A 20,424-nucleotide genomic window follows, 5' to 3' on the forward strand; every position below is an offset into this window, starting at 1 on the left:
GTAGTCTCTTGCACCCACATTACATCAACCTTCCTTCTCTCCATCACATCAGCTAACTCTCCCCTCTTACCAGTCATAGTGCCAACATTCAAAGTTTCTACCTTCAGTTCCACTCTCTTTACCTTCCTCCAGACACCTCTCTCCCAACTCTTCTTCTTCTACTTCGGCCATCAGTAGCCCAATTTCCACCAGCACCCTGTTAGCTAACAGTACTGGTGGCAGCTGTTGTTAACCTGGGCCTCGACCGAGCTGGTATGGAAAGCTGTATGTTGTCCGCATATTAATCTGGAAAAATTTTACGCCAGATGTCTTTCCTGATTTAACTCTCCCCATTTATCCAGCCTTGGGACCAGCATGAAGAAAAACACTTGTTTGTGCATCCCCCATGGCTGCAGTGCCCATAGGCTATACTGCTAACAGCACACTGATTGGAAGAGAACAAATAACTGTTTCTAAACTAACAAGTAAGTAAGTTTTAAGAGTTTACACCCAAGTCCAGTTCAAGTCTCAAGTCAAGGCAAGAAAGTCTCGAATCAGTGTCAAGTTTTAAGCATAAAGTCCCAAAGAAATCCTAAGACATTCTTCACCAAATTTAATGTTATCAAATTTACAGGAATTGTTTTTTTAAAAAATGTATTATATTTCTAAATACTGTAAACAAATTAACAGGCCTGTCTATTTCCCATGATTTAAATATACTTCTAGAACATGACCCCGAACCTCCCCCCCAATAAAAAAGAAGCTATACATGTGTTAACATAAGTATATGTCTAAAGTATAACATAAATAATACAAATTATATGTGTGGTAAGAACAGGGATCAATTCGCTCACCTTAACCTGCTTATCCAAATTAAGTCTATCTTACCAATCTTTGGGCAAAAGCAAAAAAAAAAAAAAAACATCTGGACAAAGTATCAGTACATTGCAGGGTGAACAAATGCATATGGGTCAGTTTAATCAATGCCAAATCACAAAACCTGCATGTTCTTTGATTGTAGAAGGAAACTGTGGGATAATTAATCAAGCAGCTATGGAGGCAACCTAGGCAGCAGGGGTCCTAGTGGTGAGATGCACAGAGGAGATCCAGTTGACTCATGGTGTGAGGTGTGATTATGTTTAGAGACAGTTGTTCCAATAAAGTCTGAAATAAAATCATAAGTGGTGAATTGTTCATCTGGTCATCAGAACATTAAACTGGTGGCAAATTGAATGGAATGGTGATATACACGAAAATGTCAGAGTTTGATACAGAAATGGATGTCTGGCAACAATATATAGAATGATTGGAATTTTATCTTGAGGCCAATGACATCCCCAATAGCAAAGAAGGGCAATATTTCTAAGTGCATGTATTGGTAAAGTGTATGCATTTTTAAGAGACTTACATCAGCCATCCAAACCGCCCAACCTCTACTTTGCTCAAATCAAGCTACTGATTGATCATTTTGCCCCCAAGTGCAGTATGATTGCTTGAAGATACAATTTCACTCCAAAATGAGGAAATCATTCTAATCTGTGTTGGATTTCATGGCTGAAATATTACATTATACAGATACATTTTTAACTTCATTTAAATAATGTATACTGTTATTAAATGTGTGGACAAGGTGGACAGCACTAGCGATGAACTGGTGCACCATTCAGCGATTGTTCCTGCCTCGCGCTGTATGCTTGCTGCGACTAGCACGACCCTGGATGGATAGATGGATGGAATAATTAAACATGTATTGTGATGATATTACAATGTTCCTCAAAGGTTTTGAAGAATTGGCGTTCTAAGCTTACAGATGGCTTGACTTTTATTCAATAGTTGATTGTGTGGCGATTGGTAACCTGGAGAAAGAAAAAGAAGGATAGGAATTGGGGGTTAGTATGTTTGAAAGAAACAGTACTGCTGAAATAAATTATTTCATTGAGGGGAAACACATGGCGCAGCAAGCATCCTGCGGGAGGCAGGAACAATTTCTGGATGTGGCACCAGCTCGTCACTACCACTGTGCCACTGTTTAATACATGAATATATCAAGTATACATCTTAGTATTTAAATTGTTCAGAGAGCTGTAATATCCTGAATGTAATGTATTCTGTTGGTGTAACTGAAAGCCTGTTTAAGAAGCAAGTAGTGATTCACACATAGTACATAGAAGAACACTCAGAATACAAAGCATTTAACGTGCTACTTTAGTTACAATGGGGTTTGAGAAATTGAGCGTTAAATTTCACACAGATCAGGATTTTTTTGTGTGTACGCACATTTCGACTTTTGTCCATACGGCATGTTTTAGTGTGAATTCTACACACTGTGTTATGCATGAGGCCCCAGGTTATTTGAAAGACTACCTCTGAACATGGAAAAGATTATTTTATTTTTATAGCAGGTTAGCAAAGGCAGTGCACTCATTAAAGCATAGGAAGTTGATGAAATGTTTTTTTTTTCTGTTTTTGGTTTTCTTTATATAGCTATTTTCTCACTACTCAAAGTACTTCAGTGAGTGGGGAACCACTTCATTAGGCACTAATGTATAGCAGCCACATGGATGATGCCATGACAGACATTTTTGAGCCAGTAAGCTCACCACGCATTAGCTGCTAGGTGGTGAAATTGTGAGAGAGGTAGCCAATTATAAACAGGTAGATGATTAGGGGAACAGAATGACTAGTGGGCAATTTAGCCTGGACATCAGGATACACCCTAATCTTTACAAAGGATGCCCAGGGATCTTTTATGATCACAGAGAGTCAGGTCCTTGATTTTATGTCTGAAGAACGGCACCATTTTTACAGCACAGTGACCCCATCACTGCACTGGGGCATTGGGATCCACATTCAGACAACAGAGTAAGCACCACCTGTTGGCCTCAGCAACACCGCTTCCAGCAGCCATCCAAGCTTTTTCTAGACAGTCTTCCATCCAAGTACTGGCTGGGCCCTGACATTATTAGCTAAATTTCCTGTTCTGAAGTGCATGTGGGATGGCTGCTGGACAATGAATTCAATTATTGACCAGGCAGTTATATATATGCATAATACATAATATACACACAGATCCTGCTGGTATAATCACTTCCAAGTGATAAATTTATAGTTGAAAAATGTGAAATGTGGAGGGGCACCTATTTGACACGTTTTTCTAAAACACATATTTGTCACATTCTTATATGTGTGTTAAAATTTTTGTTGCAGGATTTTGTTGGGATATTATACTTATCCCGAACATAATATTGCCAAACTTGAATCATCCAGTTAAGGTTCACAGGCATGCAGAGCCATTCCAAGCATAATCTGGTGCAAGACAGAAAGCATCCCAGGATGGAGAGATATCCCATTGCAAGGCCCAGTGACATACACATCAGCTCTCACTCCCTCACACACATTATATATATATATATATATATATATATATATATATATATATATATATATATATATATATATATATATATATATAATCTTTCACTTGAGCAGCAATCAACGTTAGTTGACCTTATATTTGCTGGTTTTGATGTAATGTAGTTAAGGCGTAGGGCAGCCTCAAAAAACAGTGCAGCATCTAAGAGCAGCATGAAGTTAATTTATCACTTAACACTAAAAGGAGAATTACTGTAAGAGGGGTGATCAAATTCAGTGTTTTCCATCGGCTTACTGACAGAGGTAGTAGCAGTCATGGAATTTTTTTTTTTTAATCTTTCAACTAATCTTACTGGATAGCATAAGCATTGTGTCATTTTGCTTTCAAAGAATTATTTTTCTCTTTGGGTTCCTTTAGGGGTGGCCAAGGAGTTGGAAATTACAGTATGTATTATAATATTGCTGTACTGATCATTATCAAAGCTTGTAAGCACTTTATATTCATTCTTTGAAACTGTTGCTCATGGGAATGTGTTCTGGATGTGAACAGAGGAGGATATATAACATTTAATGTTTGATAGAGTCTTTAGTTTCATTTATTTATTTCAACTGTGTTGTGGACATTTTTCCACTTCTGTCACTTGAATTTGGCTTTTGCCTATTGTGTGATCAGGCAGAGTGGTGGCTCTGAGGCTAGGGATCTGTGCCAACAATTGGAAGGTTGCTGGTTCGAATCTGTACATGCCTGAAGTGACTCTGCTTCAGTGGGCCATTGAGCAAGACCCTTAACCTGCAACAACACAGCCTTGAGAGAAAAAAGGTAGTAAAAATGTTAAATTCTACAGTGAAGATTCTGTTCAGAAGTTACAACAATACCTCTGCAGATTGTGATATATTAAAGATGCAAGCACAGATTTAGATTAATCTTGTCAGTAGTTATATTACATTATACTTACAGTAGTTATAATTTGTAATACTGTATAACTAGATCGACCTGAACACTTTTAAACAAGTCCCCGTCAACAAATTCATAATGTCATTATTTAAATAAAAAAAATAAAAAAAATTGGCTTTCAAGCTAGGTGATTACAATGAGAAAAGTGAAGAACTGGATTTTAAGTTTGCAATTACAAAACTAATCTAAAATATAAGGATTAATGTCTGGCCAGTCATGGAACTTACAGCAGCATTTTGAATCCCAAGTAATATTAGCTAGTGATTCTAAAATGATCCCTAGTGTGGTGTGCATATGCTCTTTAACAGACTAGGCCCTACACAATTGTTGGGTCCTGCCCTGCATCTGATGCTGCCAGGAATGGTTCCACCCACATTACCTTGAATTGGATTAAAAGTATTAGATAATGGGTGGATGGATGGAGAGAGGAATACAAACTAGAAATGCAACAATTTGAACACAAAGTTAACAAAACATTGCAGTAGCCAATTCTGTTTCAAATAAAAACGCCCATTAGTTTTTTGAGTCCATAACTATTGTCATTTGTTGTTTGTTTTGTAAGTTCAAATTAAAAAAAGACTTGATCTTACTTTTATAAACATTGTGTCCATCTATTATCTGTGGCAGGAAACATGAGGGAAGTAATTTCAAACCAGGCTCTTCTTCCTAAAAGACAGCAAATTATAAATATTAATATAACGGAAAACCATCTACCAATATATTGTTTAATGTTTTCCAACATACATTTGTAATTATGTTCAAAAAGATCTTTAAATTTTATTGTAGCAGTCACCCCTATGTATTTGAACTATTCTGAGACAATCGTCAAAATTAATCTAGTTCAGTCTGGTGTACAAGAGCATTCAGTGGGATGAGAATGTTCTCCAGAAATCTTATGAAATTTGCCTAACATATTTAAAGGATAAAGCTGATACTTTTTCAAGGTAGAGTTATTTTTCACAATCATGGTGTAAATTAGTCACAGGGTGGCTGGGATGAACCAGGGGAGAGAGCACGCACAAGGCATTACCTCCCCAGAGCACTGGATGGCACCTCCCCTGGGTTGCAGAGGTACCTCAGAATCTCACAGGGCTCCATGGGAATTGGAGTTCGGGAAAGCCTGTTGGGTTCCGTGGGTGCTGCTAGGGGGTGCTGCAGGAACTGCAGAGCCCTACTTTATTGGGCTTCTACCTCACCTGGAAATGTTTCTGGACCATGCTAACATGCCACTGGAAGTACTCCTGGGTGCAGCATAAAAGAAGCCCGATGCCTTCATTCTGGTAGCCAGAGTCAGAAAGGAGAAGATGAAACTTGCTGGAAAAAGAGTGGAGGTGGAAAACGAGAGAGAGAGAGAGAGAGAGAAAGAAAGAAAGGTAGAAGAAGAAGAAAAGAAAGTATTGTTGCTGTCATTTTGTACTGTGCATAGGTGGTAAACAATTTGGGAACCATTTTCCACAGAAAAATAAAAACATGTGCTGCTGAACTTGTGTCCAAGTCTGTCTGTATTGGGTTTGAGGAGCTGGTGTGCCCCCTACAGGCCACATGTTGTCTGAGGTTCGATCCACATGAAGGTAAACAAAAGTGCATACACCTGATGAGCCCCAATTAGGGTAAAACATGTTTCGTGTACTCTTTTATATTATTTAGCAGGTGCTATATAATCTGCTTCTCGCAACTGAGAGGGCATGGCAGATGTCTGCTGAATGGCTGCCCAACCGCAAGCGTTACCTGGTAGGTAACCATCCAAATATCAGGTCGTGATCAAATCTATGTATGCAATATATATATATATTACACATACACACACACACACACACACACACACACAGACACGTGAGTACCTGTCTTGCACCCCATAACACAAGGCTGAGTCCCAGTACTTTAACAAAACCAGCTTTATTCAGCTTGAAACAGGAACAGCATGGTTATTTATGGTAGCGGGATCTAATCACTCTCCTATACACAGTCACAACAATCAGGCAGTGTTGTGGCCAGGTTAGTGGCCAAGATATACTGTTCCTTGTATCACCCATCAATGACAGGCACTAATAGCGTGAATGCAGTTGGTTTGGATTTGCTTTTGCTGCGAGCTGCTACAACGCTGGGAGCCTGCGCTTACCCCGGCAACTGATAGGCTGACTTTCACAGATGCGGGGATCACATTTTGGGATGCTCTTTGGTGTGTTGTCCCATTGGAGGTAGTCCCAAAAGAGTTTACAAACCTTACATCTCTCCCCTCAGCTGTGTTCACACCGGTGTGGACAAAGCAACCATCCAAGCCAGACTCGGCTAGGTGGGAGAGAACATCAGCATTGGTGTATACAGCCCCGGGACAGTGGTGAACATCGAAAGCAAAAGCTTTCAAACTAGTAGACCACCAAGTGAGCCAAGCATTCATATCCTTCTGTTTGTACAGCCATTGTAGCGGAGCGCGGTCAGTCACCAGGGTAAACTTTCGTCCCCAGAGATAGTAATGGAGAGCCTCCACCACCCACTTAATCACCAAGCACTCCTTTTCAATAGTTGAATAATTACGCTCCCTGGGTAGCAGCATTCTGCTAAGAAACATGATGGGGTGCTCTTCCCCATCAAAACATTGTGCGAGCCAGGTGTTGCTGAAAAGAGGTCCGATCAGCAATTCCACTTTCTGGATGTTAGTTAAATCATCCCCAATAGCGACCTTAGTCTGGGGGACCGCTGCAGCCATTACCAGGACTTTGTGGTGGCCGTGCTACTCCTTTAAAAGATTAATATGCAAAATTTGTATTGATTTCTGTCTCCTGGGAATTCTGATCTTATAATTTACTGTGGACTATGCTCATCTATCACTGCCAGCCCTTGCCATTCCGCCAGAAATTTATGTGGATCAGATGGGAGTTTACTCATCCTGTCATAATTATGTTTTTGTGCGTACCGCTCATGCTGCTGATGTTTCGTCACAAAAGAGGACAATCTGGCAATCTGCTCTTGTAGCAAAAAAAATCAGTCGACAAACCTCCCCCTACGGGTTGTCTTGCGAGTTCCCATCCATTTTTCCTGAAAAATGTCCAACACCCTGTGCAGTCGACAGCCAAATAATAGTTCGAAAGGGCTCCTCCCAATGGACACTTGCGGGGCTTCACGGACAGCAAACAGGAGGAAAGTTACTACGGTATCCCAGGAAGTTTGATCATCATGGGCTACCCACCAAATCATCTGTTTTAGGGTTTTATTAAATCGTTCAGTCAGGCCATTCATCTGCGGATGATAAACCGTGGAGTGTAACTCCTTAATTGCAAAACCTTCGCATAGTTGCTTCATGATGCAAGACATAAAGGGTGTGCCTTGATCAGTTAAAATTTTGCAGGGGATACCAATGTGAATTTCCCCTTGGGATTAATAAATCTATCTAACAATATGCGTGAACATTTCTGAGAGAGCTTTTGCAATAGATCAGGTGTCTCTGCGCAATAGCACGGCCACTTCTAGGTATCTTGTGGCATAATCCACTAACATGAGCATATACTGAAAGCCACTTTTACTCTTGAAAAGCGGGTCAGTAATGTCTAATCCCACCCTCTCAAAGGGTACATCTAAAATAGGCATTGGTACAGGGGGTGCCCTAATGGGTCTGTGAGCGGAAACTATTTGACAGTCGTGACAGGCCTTACAGAATTGCTCCATATCCAGGCCCATATTCCCCCAATAAAAGTGTTTTGAAATGCATTCTCTCACCTTTTCCGCACCGAGGTGACCCCTCCCCCCCCAAAGTTACTGTGATCAATTTTTAAAATCTTCTCTCTATGCCCACTTGGCACCACGAGTTGCTCGATACGGCCATCACCCATGCAATCAGAAATCACCTGATAGAGAAAATCATCCTTAAGTTAAAATGTGGTGTTTTAAAATTTGGGTCTAAATGCAAAATAAAATTTGTTATTGGCTCGTTGTAGGGAAGGAAACTCTGCCTGGATGGCAGTCTCTGCTTCCTCCGTGTTTGATGCAAAATCATACTCGCCTCCCATTGTTACCGTGTCCGATTGATCCAGCATCACACTCACCTCCCACTGCTATTTCATTTTCGTTTGGGTACGTATTGCTTTGTGAATTAATTTTCTGACTTTTTGGGGGCATTTTCAGGCTGTTTTGGTTTCTGCCTTTTCATTAATACTTCATGAATATTGTGAAATATATCCCGTGATGTAATGTAGTATGTTTATAAGTTGCGATGACATTACTTTTTAGAGGTTAATCTGAGACTGATCATGGGTGTCAGGAATCTATGTCACTTAACACAAAGAAGATTTTGTCCAATTTTTACCTGTGTTGCTTTTGTATTTCCATTGAATTATTTGAAAAACAAAATATTAGAGCACACAACTAAATCAAAAAACAAGAATAATGTAACCAGCGGAAAAATATGCTTCAAGATCAATCCAAAGAAAGCAAAAGGAAAATTAATAAAGAAATCGCTCCCATCTAAAATAAAAATTATAAGTACAGAGCCGCAACTAACATGTTTTTTTATATTTGATAAAACAGTTAAAATAGCAGGCCTTTAGTGCTTATTTTAAAATCAAATTAATACATTCTTTCCACATTGTTGACTATATACTGTATATCTGAAATACTAAGAGGTGTCTGTCTTTCACAAAAGATTTATCTTGCACGCTTCTGGCCTTTAAAGTTTCATCTTGGTCTCAGTTGATGGTTTAATGTCATAACACACTAAATGCAACCTATGAACTGGATGATTGGGGCATTGTGTCCCTCTCATGGTTACAGAAGTTGTGATAGCACACCTCTTTTCACCTAGCCACGGTGGGTGTGAGTCCCCACTTTGACACGAGATACACAGTAAAGGTCAGCACACTGCGTAACATGTCACATAGCTGACATAACCACTATAGGTGATGAATCATACTGCTGGTCTGACACAGACTGGACCCATTAATTTGAAGGTGCAGCCCCCAGCAGCCATGATTTAAGACTTTTGACAAAAGATGCATGCCCAGTGCACCACTGAGGTAACATGCCAGCAGCATGCCACAAACTAAGAATTATCAAAAAAACAACAGCATGTCACTGTTTTTATGACATTCTCTTATGTCTTAGTTTGCTTGATTGGCCTCTAGTTGCTATACCTTTGAAAACACTTATCAGGCAATTCTGTTTTTAACCATTTTTGAATGACCAAATAGCGCAACACTTGGCAAATGTACTTGGTGAATCCGAACTGTACAAAACAAGAAAATAAAAATTAAATCATAGAATTCTAGTGGCATTCAATTAATAAGCTGTTGACTCAGATATCCATACTGTAACGTTGTGTGTTAGTTATATTGTACATCAGAAATAAAATTACAGCAAAGTGGTCAATGCAACTATAGTATCAGTTACTGGCAATTTCCTATTATATTTATTTTCAATGTCCTGCTGTGACACTTGTCACTCTTGTCTTGATCAAGCTACAGTACATCTATGTTGATTGTATGGTTATACTAAATTTAAAGAGTAGAGCCAATTTAATAAGATATCTAGAAAATTATGGTAACTACAATTGTTAAAAATGACTTTAAGCATTCCAGTAATGTATTTACACAGAGTTTACTATAGCTTACATTATCTTTTCCTCACTTCCTTCAGCAATATTAACATCTTTATTAGCTTGATTTCTCTTATAATTATAAATTTGGTTTCTTTGGCCATATTGACATTTCTTCAACCTCATGTTTTGAAGCAACTGGTATAAAATAGAAAATATAATTAGTATACTATAACTAATGCTTAAATAGACATGCTCGTTTTTGGAGATTAACATAAAAACAGACTACTGATTTGATCCTATTTTTTAATGATAGGTTTACAGAGAGTCAGACCCTAATCAAACAGCATTGAATGCAAGGCAGAAAACCATCTTAGATTAAATACCAGTAATTCATAGGTAAAATTTGTGTGCTCACCACCACTGATTCATATCTGTCCTATTTAAGGTAAACAATTAACCTAACATTCATGTCTTCAACATGTACCTAAAAAAAATGAAAACACAAGGGGAACATGCAGATTCCACAGAAATGATGACCAAGCCAGGACTTGAACCAAGATTTAATCGCTGAGCTACTATACCACTCCTATACAATATAAAAATAATAGGAAAATATAACTTAAATAATATTCCCTTAAAAAACTCACCTCTGCAGCTCTTGACTTGATCCCATCATTTTGTTTATTGCTTTCTTGCTTTTTTCTATTCTTTGCTTCTTTTTCTGTATCCTTAGCTGCCAGTTCAGTTTGGAGCTTAATTTATAATAAAAGTTACATCAGCATTTAAGAAAAAAGAACATTAAACAAGGTTAAAAAAAAGTAAAATTTTACTGAAATAGTTACACAAAAATAAAACACTTAAGGAATACCTGTGCACAGATTAGTTAGAAGTAGGTGACTTAATTAATTGGCAAAATATCTCATCAATTAAATGGTAACTAAAGAATATATATATAAGGCCTGGGAAGTTAATGCATTAATTTTTGCAATTAATGTGTTCTGTTTAACGCATCACATCCTGTGCTGGCCACAAAGCAAACACCTCAGGCAGTGCTTTGGTCAGGGAGGCATTTTAATTTAATTATTATTATTTTTTTTTAAGATTACATAATAATAGTACAAAAAGAGTAAGTATGTACCTAAAGAATTACATACACAACTAGTACCGTATTTATATACTATCTTCACGTTTAAAAATTTAACATTTTGCATTATGCAGTTCACAACAATGACAATACGTAGCACTGATGTTCTTTTTCTCATACATACTGACACAGGTACAGGGGTATGGAAGCAAAGGGGGTGGTTAGGGGGGTTTACATCAGGCCTGGTGCAATGCTACAGAAAAGTCTGAAGGTGAAAATGACATTCTCTCTCTTTTTTTCATTTCATATTTCTGTAAGAAGATCAAATCAAAGTCATATCACAAAAGTGCTAAATAAGTTATCTTTGAGTGGCACTAAAACCAAAATAAGTCTCTAGTACCTCTGTATTTAGCTCACCAGTCTGCCAGGTAGCTTATAGTGCTGACTGTCCTAATATATTGACAAATATCTACAATACAGAACTGTAATGATTATTACTATCCATTATTCCAATTTGCAGTATATTCGCTAATTTATGCAAAGAACTCAAGATAACCATTCAAGTAATGCACTCAAGTAAAGCTTTTAAGTGAGATTGCAGTTACTGAGATCTCTTCAGGTGTGCTAGGAGCAAAAGTGTAGATAGAGCAGTGTTTTCCAGCCGTTTTTCTGTGGTGGCATGTTTCCGTAGCCCAAATAATCCCAAGGCACACCACAATTCTACAAACTACAAAAGCATTAAATCTCTTAGACGAGAAACTGTCCAAAGTGGGCAGACAGGGGAGCAGCAAAAAAAAAAAAATCAGCTCGGTGATTGAAGTTTGCATTTTGTAGAGTGTCATTTTCAGTCGTTGATGCTGATGAACATTTGAGGATGGTATCTGCGGAGTTTAAAACACATTTTAATGTATGCCCATTGAAGAGATGCAACATTCTTTCAGTTACATTGGTCTTCCCCATTGCATTCAAAGTGAACGGTCATTTTGATCGTTTTTTTTACATATCTGTGTCTCATATGCTTAATTTAGAATTAATACATTGTATTTGTGCTCTTATTGCCTTCTTTTCAAGTTGCCTTTTAGGAAGGCATTCAAATTCAGGTTGTACTTACTCAAGCAGTATTTTGTTAAAAGTTCAGGTTTATGGCCATTGTTATAGTTTGAACTATGCCATTATTTTTTTTTAAATTCATTTGTGTTGATTCTACATTACTTTTGTGATTCAGTGTGTACTTACTTGATGATTTATGTATTAATTTTATAATTAGGTTTTAATGTTAAATCTGATTAATATATATATATATATAAATATTCCTAGTATTTTTAATGTACCTGTGCAGGGTTTTTTTCTTGAAATATCAGGGCTGAACCTCCATCTTCCTCCTCTGGATAATCAGGAAATGTCCCAGCTAAGTTGCTAAAATATATAAAACATAAACAGACACTCATAATTAAAGGATTAATATTTTACAAATATAAACTCTCTATCTTTAGAAAATATAGCATAAATAAAATATGAGCTTAGAACAAAACACGCACGTGGTGCAGTAATAGCATTGCTGCCTCACAGCAAGGTGACCAGGGTTTGCATTCTGGGTCTTCCTTGCGTGGAGGTTGCATGTTCTCCCTGTGTCTGAGTGGGTTTCCTCCCACAATCCAAAGAAATGCACGTTAGGTGAATTGACAATACTAAATTGGCTGTAGTGTGTGTGTGTTCACCCTGTGATGGACTGAAGCCCTGTCCAGTGTTTGTTCCTGCCTTGCACCCTATTCTAGCTGGGATAGACTCCAACACCTTTCATGACCTTCCTCAGAACTAAGCAGGCTAGAAAATGAAATGATATTTCTAAATTCTCCTTGTGTTTATGTGATATTTCTTCAGTTGGCTAACATATTCCTATCTTAAATTGATCCAGGGTAGGTTTGGATTTGTGTTAATGTATTCCATCATGGACTAATGTTCCATTGCCAAATGGATCGTACAGTGAGGCTCCCTGTATAATGCTGTATTTGGAAAATGAATGGGTGAACAATTACTTGTATATACAAAATGCTAAACTATATTGCTTTGTTTAATGTTGTATTTAGTTTTATATTTACAATCGGCTTGTCTGCTTTACTTTATACTAGCAGAATACCCGCGCTTCGCAGCGGAGAAGTAGTGTGTTAAAGAAGTTATGAAAAAGAAAAGCAAACATTTTAAAAATAACGTAAGATGATTGTTAATGTAATTGTTTTGTCATTGATATGAGTGTTGTTGTCATATCTATCTATTTATATTATATATATATATATATATATAGCAAAATACCTCGATTGGCAGCGAGAAGTAAAAAGAAAAGGAAACATTTTAATAATAACGTAACATGATTGACAATGTAATTGTTTTGTCATTGTCATGAGTGTTGCTGGCATATATATACATATACATATATACACATACTGTATATATACACACACACATATATACATACTGTATATACAACATATACATATCTACATATATACTGTATATACACATATATATACAAATCTACATATATATATCTACATATATATATTAGGGTGGGACTCGATTAAAAAATTAATCCAATTAATTAGAGGCTGTGTAAGAATTAATCTTGATTAATCGTATGTAATCGACACGTAAATTTGCCCCAAATCGCAAATGTTTTTTTTTAATTTAAAACGGTTTTAGTGGGCGACAGAATCAAATAATAGACATGGACATGAATATTGTAAACTGAAGCTGTTTTAATTTCTGAAAAAAGCTTTTAAACTGCATTTGAATTCAAAACAGAAACAAAAATATCATCCCTGGTTAAAATTGGGCAGACTTAAAAATAAAGTGGTAGTTTAAGTACTTTAAGTACATTTTCAGAATAGTATTGTCTTTAAATAATAATAACCAAAATTTCAACATAAAGTGCAGTTTTCTTCTTAAAAAAATAAGTCAGAAACATAAAAGGTAATTTGACCAGCTTACTCTTTAAACTCTGAGTAACATTAGCCAAAATTATTTTGTACATTAGGCTAAAACAGTGTGATCATTGAACATTTTGTAATTAGATGTATTTAGAATTACTAACGGTCACGGAAGTCCAATGATCCCCAGTAAGAGCCACAAAGTCCGCTTTCTGTAATGCATCTAATTTTGCTTGCTTTTCAGTGTGCACAAAACCATGCTTTTATCAAGGCTTCGCTCGGGTAGTCGAAATGATCAGTCGTAGGAACGCGCTTTATTCCGACTCTAACATTTTTGTAGCTGTGATGTGTGCATCAGTGTAATGGATGTACCAGGAAATCATGCATTGACAAAAGTTCCCGTTTGCTTGGAATTGAAAGTGTGATTAAATGCGTTATTTTTAACGCGTTATGGAGTACATGCATCGAAGCTTCTCAGCTGTGCTTGTGCTAAGAAAGGGAAAATTTTAAAAATAACGTAACATGATTCTGCGTTAACCTAATATTTTTTCATACGTCCCAAACCAAGGAGATGCGAAGGTAAAATGAATCAGGTAGCGCGCGTACATAGTCAGTACACCCCCTCTCGGGAATCGAACCTCGAATGTCGGCGTTAGAGGTGAAGACTCTACAATTGCACCACAGCGTGTGGCTTGTCTATGCTAAAGTATGTATTGTAGATCGGGTATATATATACATTTATATATATATACCCGTGTACAGTGGAGAAGTAGAAGTTATGAAAAGAAAAGGGAACATTTTAAAAATAACGTAACATGATTGTCAATATACAGTAATTGTTTTGTGAGTGTTATTGAATGTTGCTGTCATCAAGGATTTGATTATCATTATTTCTTTCAATCAGGCTCGTATTTGTAGGATGTGTTCAAGTTACATTCCGTGTTTGTCAATCGTTGTAAAGATAAGAGGTTTCATTCATCGATTAGTTCCTTACTGCATCAATAAACAGCTTGTCTTCCTCTTTATCTGAGATGTGACAAACTGCATGCACGTTTTTTTTACACTGTCTTCCTTTAGCAGGACATTCACTTTTTCCACCGTGTGCTTTGTTTCCGCAGTAGCTGCACTTATGAATATGATTCTATGTATAAGGCGCTTCATATTTTTTGCTGCCTTCTCAATTGTGTAATTCGGTTTTGTTCAGCACTCTTTGGAACTGTTGCTTTTGTCTGCACTTCGTCAGTTCACGTGAGCCGCTTGGTGTTCTTGCATCGAAGGTTCCCAGCTGTACTGGTGCCATCTCGTGTAATGTCAGCTAAGACCCGGCACTTAAAAGTTTCTCTCGCAGTTTCAATGAGTTTGTGCCAAACACCACCCTGACCATCTCATCTTCCTCTGCATAAGCACAGTCCTTCACCCGTGAACATTTACCGGCAGTGTTTGTATTGGATTGCCGCTGATGGACGGCCTTATATGGGCAGGCACTAAATTACAAACGCTAGTGGCAGCCTGTCTATGAACTTAATTTAATATAAACTTACGGTTCACGCCGTGCTTTGTTTCCGCAGTAGCTGTACTTATGAATATGCTTGTATGCATCATTTGCTTCATAATGTTTTTCTGCCTTCTCAATTGTGAAATGGCGTTTTGTGCTGATCGCTGTTTGGAGTTCTTCCTTGTTCTCTACGTACTTACGCAGGAGGCGTGATGATGTCACACGAAACTCCGCCCCCCACGGCCATCTCCAACTCAAGACTCCATTACATTATATGGGGAAAAATAGCTTCCAGTTATGACCCTTATGCGTAGAATTTCGAAATGAAACCTGCCCAACTTTTGTAAGTAAGCTGTAAGGAATAAGCCTGCCAAATTTCAGCCTTCTACCTACACGGGAAGTTGGAGAATTAGTGATGAGTCAGTGAGTCAGTGAGTGAGTGAGTGAGGGCTTTGCCTTTTATTAGTATAGATTAGCTCTTCCAGTTATTTTAACCCAGTTCCAGAATTAATAATTATACCTTGCACTATGGTTTTTAAATAAATACTAAATAGATGGGAGAAGAAAAGATGCCACCACACTACAAAAACATTATGCTAGTTGGTATTTCAAAATACTAAAAAAAACAAAGTGTGCATCCAATTCTTTACTGAACAATGATATCATCTGGCAAAAATAACTTAGAATATGCTACTTCTATAATATTACAAGAACAAAACAGATTAGTAAAAGGCAAGGCACAGGTACTGTCTGCAAGTGCATTTATGCAGTATAGCTCTATGTCTGCCAAAGAAAGAAAGAATGGTTTGGCTTCATGGGAATTTTTTATATGGGTTTAAGCATTGGTTTGTTATCACTTGGAAAAGTGCATGGTGTGGAGAAACACATGAGAAAAAAACACAAAAGGAAAACTTGTATGTTTATAAAATTGGGAATTTGGTGTAAGGAAACACAGCGTAAGCCGATTGTGTGAACCTAGTGCATTCTTAGACCAGTACATGGAGTTTCTTTCTTCCACATGAGCGTAAGTGAGAGCCTTATCACAAAATACTTAATTCGGATTAAAAGGGGGGTTTTGTATGGTGCTTGGGAAAGCTTGATATGGCATTAAAAAAAAAAAAAATCACTTTAGTTTTTATTATTTGGTCAGTTCCTGTTAAAGTTTTAGGTCAGGTCAGGTTGGGGAGCATGCACTGGTACAATGTATTGCCGCAACCACCACACGACGAAACAGCTCAGGGTCTTGATTGGCAATCTCCCAGGCAGACACGCAGTCCCAACTGTCTTTTTCAAACAAGTCTCTGATATTCTTATTGATAGTGTAATTGACATACAGTATTTAACTCGTTATTAGATGTGGGGTGTGGTTTTTCTAGGCTTCCCCTGCTCAAGAAAAATAATGTAAACTCCTCTGTCTTTGGTTACTTTACGTGTAGACCTATTTTTAACCTGCCTTTCTTAAATAAAATTCTAGGAAAAAAAAAATGTTTTTCTACAGTGAAATGATAATTTGAAAAAAACATTCTATCCTTGATGAGTTTCTGTCAGGTTCTTAGGTACATTATAATACAGAAACTGCATTGGTTAAAGTAGTAAATGACTTGAGCATTACTGTGGACATGATCCACATATCTGTTCTTATTTTCTTAGACCTGAGTGCAACATTTGATACCATAGACCACAGAATTCTTATAAATCGCCTAAGACAATGGATGGGTCTCTCTGGCATTGTCTTAAGCTAGTCTTATTTAACAGGTAGAAACTTATTCATTAGTTGTGTGATTGTAGTTCGCAGGTTATATTGTATACGATGCAAAATAAATAATGTAATGGCTATTAACATTAAACTTTTTATTTACCTGTCTGAATTGTTTGTAATTGATGTTTTAAGCATTAACATTAGAAATCTAGGAGGTGCAATTAATTCCCTTACATATAATGAAAAGTCAAGCAAAATTACACCTTTTATTGGCTAACTAAAAAGATTACAATATGCAGCTTTTGAGGCAACTCAGGACTCTTCTTCAGTCAAGCAATTACATCTTACATCTTGATTACATACTGGGGTAAGTACATACTATGGTTATATAAACCAGTACATATGCCTCTGAGACACATATTTTTCTAGAATATATCTCTAAGATTGATGAAACATTTACACTTACCGGCACTCAATGAACCACTGACGGATTTGATTTTTCATGTTTTCTCTCATGTTAGTTCCTTCCATTTCAAGAAGCTTTTCTTTGGTGGTTTGCAGTGCTTGCTGGAATTCCTGTTCATATATATCTTGCTGTTGATGATTATGTATCTCCGCAGATTTAGCAGTAATTAATGTGGGAGATGGCTGGCTATCCTCGGGTCCATAACACTTTTGAGGTTTAAATATATATTAAAACAGAACGTTACTCCGTTTAATTTATCACTTAAAATGCACATTATAGTACAATTAAGCACTTGGAATGTTAACAGTATCTAATGTTCTTTGTTACAAGGGGATTTCAGCATACAACAAATTTATAAGGGTCTTTTATTTTTTATTTTGTTAAATGACATTAACTCTCTCCCTTTCTAGGTATGCATCTCTTCATCAAGCATTTTGATTCAGTATACCAGTCCTTCTTATAAACTTGACAGACTATTAGTCAGTTTAACTCATTACATGACAAACATCGAAAAAGTATTGTACTCCATTTCATATATGTAATATGCAGCAGATGTAATCACAAACTATACAATTATTGTAATGTATGGTTTAATTGTTATGTAGACATACTTTTTCCTTAGGAGACTGTGTACCTTTAATGTGGGTAGTGACATCATTCACATCTTCTACAACTCGGTGATGGCCAGTGTGATTTTCTGTGCCTCTGAATTGCTTTTTTATCATTAAAAATAAGCCTCAAACTCCAACCAATTTCACTCCAACCAGTTTCTCAATAAAAAGGCCATTCTTGTTGTTAATTAAACATATTATTTAATTCAATGACTTCCTGTTTGTCTCATTCTTCCTCAGCACACATTTCCAAAACTGTTGATTTTCTTTTTTTCCCCAAAAACACTGTCATAATGTTTTGTGAATATTTTCAGATATTGTATGATGGACACAGGTTGCTAGTCATGTGTTGGCACATTCTGTGCCTCATTATTGTTTTGTCATGTTAATTAAAAAAACTAAAAGAAATAAGGGTTCTCAGGCTTAAATAGCAAATCAATTAGGAATTGTGATTTTCCCCTTGGGATTAATAAAGTATCTATCTGTCTGTCTGTCTGTCTGTCTATCTATCTATCTATCTAATTAAAATTAAGGCAAAAGAGTTAATTGGCTGCAAAAATTGGTCACTAATTAAGAGGAGGTTTAGAATGAAAACCTGCAGCTATAGTACTGCTCCATGATTGGAGTTGGAGACCCCTGTTCTACGCTATGGTCTGCTTGGTTGGTAAAATGACTTCAAGAGGCTCACTGAACCAACAAGCTAATTAAAAGGGCAGGCTCACTTATGGGACATATTCTGGATCCCTGAAGGTAGTTGCAAAGGAGAGAATTGAAACAAAAATTATGAACAATTCTGCACATCCTTTCTCTGACACACTAACACAGAGTAATTTCAGCCAACAAATCATTCAGCAGAAGTGTGTCAGGAAATGATACCGAGGCTCCTTTATATCAACAGCAATACACCCCCATAATGCCTCACTGTGACTGCCAAGTAAGAAGTTCTCTCTTTTTAACTTTGTTCCATTTTGGTCATACTGGTGTGTGTTGGGACTACAGTGTGTTTGTTTATCTGTCTATTTATAGAGCTTCTGCAAAAAGCCATATTTACACCCAGGGAAAAAAAAAAGAAGTACAGTGGAACCTCAGGTCACAACCACAATTCCTTCCAAAACTCTGGTCGTAACCCAATTTGGTCATGACCTGAAGTAATTTCCCCCATAGGATTGTATATAAATACAATTAATCCGTTCCAGACTGTACAAACTGTATGTAAATATATTTTCTTTAAAGATTTTTAAGCAAAAAAAAAGTTAATTATACCATAGAATGCACAGTGTAATAGTAAATTAAATGTAAAAACATTGAATAAAACTGAGACAAACACCCAGGCTCCCTGCTCAGCAGCTCGCTCACTCTCTCTCTCACGCTCTCTCTTTTTCCTCCTGCTTCCTGCCTTCTCCTGCAACCTCTGTTCTTTCCTGTTCTCTTTTTTTTCCCTTTAGCTGACTCATGCTTCTGTTTATGAAGAGGCGTGGTAGTTGTGGCAATCAGCAGCTCCTGGGAACAATTACGGATGCGGACCACTTCTTACCTGTGCACTTAGGTGAGAAACGCCTACATCACAAACTCCTCAGGAACCGCAATGGTCACACACCACCATGCCACCTTGCAAAGCTGCAAGTGCGGTGATTATTTATTAAAATAATAATGATTAAAATTTTGACGGGAGCTGTGGACCCGCTATACCACAGGAGGCAGCTGGGTTGAGAGGAGGTTACAGTTTTGAGGGAGAGTACCTCTGCATGATGCACCGAGAACAATGTGCAGTACAAGGAGAGACTGAACACATGCAGAAATCATCGTCGTGTACAAATCGTAAGAGAAACGAAATAGAGCACAAAGAGGTCACAGCGAATGCACAGGGAGAGATTGAACATGTGTGAAAATCATTGGCACGTACGAACCGGAAGGGAAACTGGCTTGTTCATCAACCGAGTGTGTGGTCGTGAGCAGATGCAAATGTCTGGCGAACTTTTTGGTCATAACCCGGTTTGTACGTGTTCAGAGACGTTCATGAACCGAGGTTTCACTGTATATATATATATATATATATATATATATATAAAATATATATATACTTGCCTATCTATACGGGTGTACAAATACAGGTAAAATTCTGTTACAATGAACTTCTAGAGACCTAAAAAATATTGTGTTGTAATGAGATTCTGTATTTGTAGCTATAGTGCTTTCTTTAACTTGCATCCAGGAGTCTGCAATGATTTCAATAGCTTCTTTCACATTCATTTTAATCTTCTCCTGTCCAGTTATGCTGCCGAGAATTTTTCTCAGCATTTCCTTGCGATAAT

General features: G+C 37.3%; 1 protein-coding gene across 2 annotated transcripts in view; it reads right to left on the reverse strand.

Moving 5' to 3' along the window:
* Positions 1 to 20,424, reverse strand: part of zgc:153738 (uncharacterized protein LOC558115 homolog) — a 282,457-nt gene that overhangs the window by 94,981 nt on the left and 167,052 nt on the right. For both annotated transcript variants that reach the window (XM_039753239.1, XM_039753238.1), the window contains 4 exons: positions 17,502 to 17,707; positions 12,249 to 12,333; positions 10,481 to 10,585; positions 4,897 to 4,972 (listed from right to left, as the gene is read on the reverse strand). In XM_039753239.1, the coding sequence (XP_039609173.1) occupies positions 4,897 to 4,972; positions 10,481 to 10,585; positions 12,249 to 12,333; positions 17,502 to 17,707 (472 nt within the window). The remainder of the gene's footprint in view (positions 1 to 4,896; positions 4,973 to 10,480; positions 10,586 to 12,248; positions 12,334 to 17,501; positions 17,708 to 20,424) is intronic.

This window comes from Polypterus senegalus, chromosome 5 (assembly GCF_016835505.1).
Source record: "Polypterus senegalus isolate Bchr_013 chromosome 5, ASM1683550v1, whole genome shotgun sequence".
Taxonomy (NCBI): domain Eukaryota; kingdom Metazoa; phylum Chordata; class Cladistia; order Polypteriformes; family Polypteridae; genus Polypterus; species Polypterus senegalus.